Source organism: Mesitornis unicolor, unplaced genomic scaffold (genome assembly GCF_000695765.1).
Source record: "Mesitornis unicolor isolate BGI_N332 unplaced genomic scaffold, ASM69576v1 scaffold13072, whole genome shotgun sequence".
Lineage (NCBI taxonomy): Eukaryota > Metazoa > Chordata > Aves > Mesitornithiformes > Mesitornithidae > Mesitornis > Mesitornis unicolor.
This window is the reverse complement of record NW_010169925.1, coordinates 23,903-33,134: the sequence shown is the minus strand read 5'-3', so window position 1 is coordinate 33,134 and position 9,232 is coordinate 23,903. Positions and strand designations below refer to the sequence as shown.

General features: G+C 44.9%; 1 protein-coding gene across 1 annotated transcript in view; it reads right to left on the bottom strand.

The window, feature by feature from the left end:
- Positions 1-9,087: 9,087 nt before the first annotated feature.
- Positions 9,088-9,232, bottom strand: part of LOC104536810 (dynein heavy chain 9, axonemal-like) — a gene marked incomplete at its 5' end in the record, with an annotated part of 22,620 nt that continues 22,475 nt past the window's right edge. Inside the window, 1 exon segment of the mRNA XM_010179528.1 lies at positions 9,088-9,232. This exon segment is cut by the window's right edge and continues 29 nt beyond it. Coding sequence (XP_010177830.1) covers positions 9,088-9,232 — 145 coding nt within the window.

Below are 9,232 nucleotides of genomic sequence, written 5' to 3'. Positions count from 1 at the left end.
CCCTCTCTGCTGTGTTATATTTCCAGCAGATCTCCAGGAAGTTTAATTCCCCCACAGATACAAGGGGAAGCGAACACGAGGCTTCTCCCATCTGCCTATGGAATATTTTATCTATTTCTTCATCCTGGTTAGGTGGTCTATAGCAAACTCCCACCATGATATCTGGCTTGTTGGCCTTCCCCTTGATTCTCACCCATAGGCACTCAACCCTGTTGTCACTATCACTAATTTCCAGGCAGTCATAGCATTCCCTAACATACATGGCCACCCCAACACCTTTCCTTTCTCACTTATCCCTTCTGAAGAGTTTATACCCATCTATGGCAGCACTTCAGTTGTGTGACTCATTCCACCATGTTTCCGTGGTAGCTACTACATCGTAGTTATTCTGATGCACAATAGCTTCCAGTTCCTCCTGCCCATGCTGGGTGCATTGATGTAGACACACTTCAGTTGGGCTAAAGGCCCTGCCACCTTTTCACAGGGAGAAGTCCTAATTTCTTCCAAGCCGTTTTCAGGAACTTCCATAGTTACTAACTCATCAGTAACCCTTGCATCTTGGTTGCTATATGGAACTCCATCCCCTACCTCCTCTGGGATGGTAGTCTGAAGAGTCTCACTAGTGCACCGTCCCACACGTGTCGGCGCTTCACTCACAGGCACATCTCTAGTAAGCTGTGTTATATTCCCTTCCCCCCTCTCCTTCAAATCTAGTTTAAAGCCCTGTCTATGAGCCCTGCTAACTCTTGCCCCAGGAACCTTTCCCCCCTTTGAGATAGATGTACCCCATCTTTTGTCACCAAAGCTGGTGAAGTGTAAATTGATCTATGATTAAAAAAAACAAAGTCCTGCCTGTGGCACCAGTCTCTGAGCCAGGCATTGATCTGCTGGGACTTTCTGTTTATCGCCTCAGATCTCCCTGCAAGTGGTGGGATAGAGGAGAACACTACTTGTGCTCCAGATCCCTTAACCAGCTGTCACAAGCCCCTGAAATCTCTCTTCATTGTTCTCAAACTACTTGTTGTAATCTCAACACTGCCTACCTGAAAGACCATCAACATGTAGTAGTCAGAGGGTTTAACTAGGATAGGGAGTTTTCTCTGAATGTCCTTGACCCTGGCTCCTGGGAGGCAGCAGACTTCCCTGAGGAGTGGGTCTCATCTACAAATAGGACCTTCCACTCCCTTCAGAAGTGAGTCCCCTATGACAAGGACCTGTCTGTCTTTCTTACTTGAAGACGTTTTCATGCATGACTTCCTCTGATTGAGCCTTGGCGGTGCCTCCAAGCTAGGTGAGTTGCCTTCTTGCTCCTGTGTCCTAAAAGTGAACTTAAAAGCTTGCACACAGGTAAGTGGGTTTCAAAAACCTTTAGACAATGTATTTATAGCCTCAAACAATCCTTCTGCCCTAACAGGCACACTAGTACTCAAATTAGAAGGGCCGCTTATAACTCCATGAATGTCTTCTACAGTTTAAAAGCTTTTTAAAAGAGGTTCATAACCATTAACAAGGTAAATATATTTGTAGATTTGTTTAGGCAATTACAGTCATTTAAAAAACAATGTATAATAATGGACATGAATCTAATAAGCCATTGCTAATTAAATGTATTAATGCTACTTTATAAAATGAATGCATCTAGTTGATACAGCCAGTTTTGTTCTGTAAATAATTGAACAGTGATACGTGCAGAATTTTTGTCACTGGGCGTTGCCAGTGCCCGATAGTAGTTGCAATAACTTCGCCCCAATGGAACTAATCTACTGACTACCAACCATGTTCTCCTTTTATATGTCTAGTCTACATTTTCCTTTACTCTTTGAGAAACAGTTGCAGAATGGAGCTGGTTAACCCCATAATATGGGACACCATTACAAAACATTCATGAAGATATTACTTTGAAATGTGCTCTCTGTCAATTATAATTTGCAGCAGGTACAACACTCCCAGGGTATGGGAAAAAAAAAGATTCTCTGCCCTGGGAGAGTTCATTCAATTTTAGCTGATATAAAGTGTTCAATAGCACAATTTTCCATCTTTTACTTTCATCCCTTCGGAAAATGTCGTCAGTCTGGAGTTAACTAATTGACTACAGACCTTCTGAGGAGCCATGTCTAAAGCAGCCCCACAGGGTGCTGTGAAGTGTCAGCAGCTGCAGAGATACACAGAAAGGATAAGAGCTAGTCTGGGCTCTCCTGGGCATCCAGTACCTGGCCTGGCACGTGGAATCATAGGATACAGGATCTGTCTGAACTCTTGGGATGGGGCAAAAGGAAAGGACACATAGGCTTGTCCTTAAGTGTACTAAATGACCCCATCTCAATCTAACCTGGTGAACCCTAGGCTTCTGTAGTTGGCAAAGAGACCCAGGACACTTTGGCAGATCCTGATCTCACCATGAAATTTCTAAGATGGGTCAGATGAATCACTCGTTATTTGAGTCCATTTCTTTCTGCTGACTAAAGAGTTTGCCCAGAGAGTGCCTCAGATGGTGACACTTACCTTTTCAGTGCATAAAGTCAGAGCACATGAATGTTGTGCTGAGATTCCAGATGGTGAGCAAGCCCAGTACTCGAGGGATGGTAGTCTGCACTGACTTTTCATTCAAAGCTTCCTGCTAATGTAAAGGGGGCAAATCTGGGACAATGCAAACAAAAAGGACTAGTTTTTTATCTCATTTTTCCTTGGCAAAAATTGAGACGTGATTTTCCCAAACATATATGGTTTCTAAAAGTAACTCCTGTGCAGCTGGAAAATCTCTACTCCATGAAGTGTTGCATGCATGTCTAGTGTCACAGACTTCAATTGTGCAGAGGCATGAAGGATATGCACTTGGCTTTGCACTGCAGGATGTCATGCCCAAGCCCAAGCAAAATGCTACTGCTCCAGGCTCTGATCCGATGCAAGTCATACAAAATCACATAGCTTCCTTCAACCAGAAGAGTGGCATCACTCCACTCTATGAAATCACCAGGTCCTGCTATGAGGGGTTAAGCATTTACTTCCCAGAAGAAAGTACCAGCCCTTCCACCATAACCATGGGCAGTGATTTAAAGGAACTGCCTGGGTCCCCAACCCTATCATGGATGGCTTGCTGCATGGTTTGTGCTGGCACTCAGCACTTTGCCAAAGGCCAGGGGACTTGATTCCAGGTGTTCAGGAACATCGTTTTTTATGTGTGTGCTCAGGGAGGACATGAGCAGCAGCAGGCACGATCTGGCTGGTGGGGAGTGGTAAAATGTGAGAGAGATTGCCTTGGTCTGAAATAAAAAGTCAGCCTAAAGCAATGCAGTCACTTTTTGCATAAAGAATCCTTCTCACTTTCCCCAGCCTTCAGCTAAATCCCAGGTCCTCCAAGCAGTGATTGCCTAGTTGGAGGGTGGTGTGTGAACACTGGAAAACTGATTGATTTTTCTATCTTCAGGAGAAAAACTCTGTTTGTAAGAGGCATTTCTTTGGTCCAGAAACACTTACCCGCCTTTTTTAAATCTTTGTGTTTACTCAGTTTATGGCCAATGTAGGTTTTTGTGGAGAAGGAAGGATTGGGGTTCCAGCAGGCCTAGGAAGGTGAGTGGTGAAGATGGGATGAAGGAGAGGGATTAAGACTGTAGGGCAGGACAGCAGCCTCAGAGCTGGGCCTGGAGACTAGTCCTGTGAGACTTGTTCCAGTGATGGAAAAGTCACTTCCCAGGGTCTCCAGCTGTCCCTAAAAATGAGCAACCACCTGGGCTCCTGCTGCCAAAGTGCCCTAAGCTGTCCTCCTGCCTTATTGCCCCACTGCGGCAGCTGCACAGAGCTGCCTGACTACCCAAGCTGCCAGGCCTGCCTGCCCTATTCCAGATCAGCCTCAGTTCTGCCTTAGATGTCATTCAAACTGCTGCAGCTCCAGCAGCCCCCAGCACTGGGCTGTGCCAGCTTTGGGGAGGGGTTTCTTTGCTGCTCAGTCCCTTCCACTCAGACAAGGGCAAAGCATGGGAAGAAAGGTGCCCACTGGAAATGCCAAGTGGGCAGCTGTATCCAAGAGCTCACAAACAGAAAATGTTCACCTTTGACTAATGTATTGCTCCTAATGAACAGACTGGCCAGCTATATTTAATTGTGTGGTTTAGGCAGATATGGCTGGAAAATCTCATGCCTGTCAGATTTTTTTCTTCCCCTAAAACACCAAATTATTCACTATCCTCTTGTAGCATTTTGCAGCCAAATTTTTACTGTGATGATTTTCAAAGGATGAAGAATGAGCACCCTGGTGACATTTCTAGTATCTATAAATATCTCCTTACTACCCTGCCTGCCCAACTGGTGAATTACGCAGGAAGATATATATAATAAAACAATTGGATCCATTTTGTTGTCAACATCCCATTCTTCTTCAGCTGGCAAGAGAACAGCCCAGGCTATTGCTCTGTAAAGAGCAAGCAGTGCCTGTGGACTTACTGAATTTATCCTTCCCTGTAGGTATGGGGGCATGTTGGAGGGCAATACTGAGCAAAGAGAGTCCCTCGTATGCTGGAAAAAGGAAGAGGAGTTTTGAAAGAGAAGCATGAAGTTTAGGACAGTTTGTGTAACTAAACCTCCTGCATGATGAAATACATGGAGAATTTAATGCACCCAACTTTGCAAAGCAGTGGGAAGCGACCAGTTTACATTACATATCTAACTTGCAGATTTTAATTTAAATACAGAGGGATTTAATTTAATAGCATAGCTTTCCCTAACAGACCTCTGCTAGCCAGATACTCATTATGTGGGGTAGTCTACAGAATCTGTTACCTCATTCATGGGTTAAGAGGCATTTTAAAATAGGAAGATTAAGACAGCTCTCTCCTTTGCATTAGATATTTGCAGATGACTTCTGCTAAGCCATAACTTGCTTCTTCATAATCAGTTTTTGGGGGCAGTGCCTTGGAGACACAGCCTGGCAATTAAACAAAGTTCTTACCAGAAAGTTTTCCCACCTTACCTTGGTCCAGAAGTTCATCATTCTCCAGGGCTGCAAAGACAAGGATTTTGCATCTTCTCATTCCTGCAGAAAGACAGCTGCTACGTTGCTCAGACCAATAGAGTTATTGTGGATCTCCTGCAAAGCCTGAGGACTTTACCCTTCTACATTACTCTGGGTAGGAGGATAATACGATGTGGAAAGCTAGTATGCTGGACTGTCAGAGAGCTGTGGACATCCCTGACACTGTTCAGTTTGATATGAGGCTGTGAGAAACCAAACACTACTCACAGAAACACTGTTGTGGTTTAACCCCTGTAGGCAGCCAAGCACCACACATTCACCTGCTCATCCTAGTGGGATCGAGAAAGAGGCAAAGGCTAAAAGTGCAAAAACTCGTGGGTTGAGATAAAGGTTGTTTAATAGGTAAAGCAAAAGCCACATGCAGAAGCAAAGCAAAAGAAGGAATTCATTCACTGCTTCCCATCAGCAGGCAGGTGTTCAGCCATTTCAGGCAAAGCAAGGCTCCACCATGCATGACTGTTACTTGGGAAGACAAACTCCATCACTTCAGATGTCTCTCCTCCCTCCTTCTTCCTCCAGTTTTTATTGCTGAGCACACGACATCATACGACCTGAGATATCCTTTGGGTCAGTTGGAATCAGTTGTTCCCTCAACTTCCTGTTCACCTACAGCCTACTCATTGGGTGGGCAATGTGAGGAGCAGAAAAACCTTTGATGAGGTACAAGCACTATTCAGCAGTAACTGAAACATCTCTGTATTATCAACACTGTTTCCATCACAAATTAAAAACATAACACCTTACTAACTGCTATGAAGACAATTTAACTATTTCAGCTAAAACCAGCAGAAGTCCACGCTTCCATTTCTTCAAGGCTCTAATTACCTTGTTATCTACAGCAAAATCTTCAAGAGTGGCAGGATGCAAGTGAGAGGGGTTAAAATTAAATCAAAATGTGGATCAGCTCCTTGGCAACAAGTTGACTCATCCTTTTCTCCATATCCCAGCATAGGGTTCTCCTCAAACCTCATTTTAATGGAAAGCTGGATAAGACCCTGTGAGCATCCCCCTTGCCCATAAATGTATGGCACACAGGGCTGTGCAGAGCTTCCTTGATCATGGGACCATTTCTCAGCAGGCAAGGGAAGGGTGGTAGTGTACGGTATACAGTGACAGAAAAGAAGTGACTGGTGCCTGCTGGGAGTTTCTCAGGGCCATGGTAGGACTGTGCAACACACACTGCAAAATGCAGAGCACAGTATCACTTAGAAGGAGACATTAGCACTGTTACTTCCTGTATCTTGGCTTTCTGTTCGTGAGGGGGTTTCAGATTTACCCACATCTTTAGGATGCTCTGGCTGGGGAACAAATAGGCTGTTGAAATCTCTACCTTACAGGCCTGCCTTGAAAGTTTTCTCTGTAGAGCTCTCAAGTGATGCTGGTGAGCTCCTGTTCATTGAGACACAGTAATGGGCTTGGCGCAGGTTTTGGAGAAGCCTTTAACAGGATTCCTGAAATGCTCTTCAGAGTGGACTTGGTGACATATGGAAGGTCAGAGTGGGCTCAGTAAGGTACAGCAAGTAACCCCCAGATATCCTCTGTGGTTTGTACATGAGCTTCTTACCTATCTTTCACCCAAGATCCACTCCAACATCTTGAGCACTGCACAAACACACAAAATACATTTGAGGCCAATAGATCATCTTGTACTGCTGCTGGTTGTTCCAGGTGCAAATACACTAGACAGCCAAATCTGACACCTCTTTGGCAACCTATGCAGGATGAGGCAGGAGGACCAAGTTCCTCATGGATTTTGGGCACAACAACTCCATACAGTGCTACAGACTTGGGAAGGAGTGGCTGGAGAGGAGCCTGGAGGAGAAGGACCTGGAGGTGTTGGTCAACAGCCAGGTGAATATTGGCCAGCAGTGTGCACAGGTGGCCAAGAAGGCCATCATGATGGCATCATGGCCTGCATCAGAAATAGTGTGTCCAGAAGGAGCAGGGAAGTGATCCTTCCCCTGTACTCAGCACTGGTGGGGCTGCACATCGAATCCTGTGTTCAGTTTTGGGCCTCTCACTAAAAAAGGACATTGAGATGCTGGAGCATGGCCAGAGAAGGGCATTGAAGCTGGTGAAGGATTTAGAGCACAAGTCTTATGAGGAGCAGCTGAGGGAGCTGGGGTTGTTTAGTCTGAACGAAAGTGAGGGGAGACCTTATCACCCTCTACAACTACCTGAAAGGAGGGGGTAGGAAGGTTGGGGTCAGTTTCTTCTCCCTCATAGCTAATGATAGGACAAGGGGAAATGGCCTCAAGTTGCACTAAGGAGGTTTAGTTTAGATATTAGGAGGAATTTCTTTACTGAAAAGGTTGTCAAGTACTGGAACAGGCTGCCCAGGGAGGTGGCTGAGTCACCATCCCTGGAGGTGTTTAAAAGATGAGTACATGTCCTGCTTAGGGACAAGGTCTAGTGGTGGACTTAGGGCTCAATCGATGGTTGAACTCGATGATCTTAAAGGTCTTTTCCAACTAAAACCATTCCATGATTCTATGACTATCAGGCAGTTTGAGGTGACTCGCTCAGACATGCAGGTCTGTCCAGGTTAAGGACTCCCACCCTACAAATCCTATGGCTGCCTGACAACAGGATTCTGAAGGTTTCAGTGCCACAAAGTAGGCAGTTGGAACAGAATTGGCTGGTGATTCTCTCGTTTCCTCAATTGGTACTAAACATCTGAGACCACTTGGGGCCAACTCTGGCGAGCAGGTGCTCTCAAGATAAGGTAGTGCTTGTTGAGGTACTCATTGACTTTGAGAATTCATTTGAGTAACAGAGTGTGTAATGTTTCCAAAGAAGGGTCACAGTCCCTGCTGCTGACCTGAGCCTGGCTGTGAGATTATAACCTGGCATTGGGTTAGGGTGGGAAAGTTTGGGGGTGCTCGTCAGTGCTAATTCCACTGAAATCAAATCCTCTGCCATCTGCCATCTTCCCATTCCCTCCTACACAGCCTCCCTGCTGAGACATGGACTGATACCTGCAGCGATCTCAGACATGGCAGTGAACAACACAGATGAAAAATGCATGGCTGCTTGCATGGTGAGGGGGGAGAGGATGCTGTGCACTGTATGAAGAAGAGGAACAGCAAATATTAGACAAAGGCAAGGTTCTGGGCTGTGCAATGAAGCACTGCAGATGGCACAGAGCATGCCACAGAGCTCCACTTCCCCAGGCAACTGAACGTCTCACATTTCCCAGCTCCCATGTCCTCAGCTTCTGCAGTCCAGAGCAACGGTCTGTGTGTCTGGCTCATTAAGATAATTCACACCCCAGTTAGCCCCCTCTGTGCTTTCTGCTCTAGAAACACATCGTTTCTCACCCACTGCATTCATAATTACAACTATCCAAATGGCTGTGTATGCCCCACCCGACTCTGCATGCACTCTCCATACAGTGAGTAAACGTGCGATACAGGCCTCCAGGTAATTTTTAGAGACTAGTTCAGGAATAATTATTTTTATTAGTAAATTTCTATTATTATGAAATATTATTCTTAAATAATCCCTGTGTGGTATTTTTACTATTGATTACATTAAGCACATTGGATATTAACACTATTCTTACTGTTTCTAAAATTTACAGGAATATTAGCAAGAAACGGTTCATATCCACAACATCAACTTTTGACATTACACATATGACAAAGAAACACTCATGTATAGAAAAAAACCAGGTCTAAAGAATTTCACAGGTCACTGAACTATCTAAGGATGCTGGAGAAGGTCACTGACTTTAAAACTACTTTGAATGACAGCAGAGAAATAAACATTAAATTCAGATTTGAGCTTAGCACTCTATGGATGTGGAAGATCTGGCTGTGGGTTGGTAACTTCCAGTGCTCCAGTGCAGCAGTGTAGAAATTACAGGACACTGATTTACAGAAGTCAAGAATCTGGTCCATCCATCCATCTGCACCTCTGTCACCTCCTGGCAGGCTCTATTTAGGCTAAGTGCCAGTACTCAGAGAGATGGAGCTTGGCTTCAATCTCAAGACACTATTTTTTTTAATTTTCTGAGAAAGATATTACGGATTTGTAAATGAGGTGCTCTGCTGGTGAGCCTAGACCTGTAGCAGCAATGCAACACCAGCAAGCACCCACTTGGAAGGGTTTTCTCTAGTTTTAAGGTTAAAAGTCCATACATAAGTTGGCCCTCTTTGGCGTGTTTTGTATACAGGACATGGGTACATACTACGAGTATCTCTT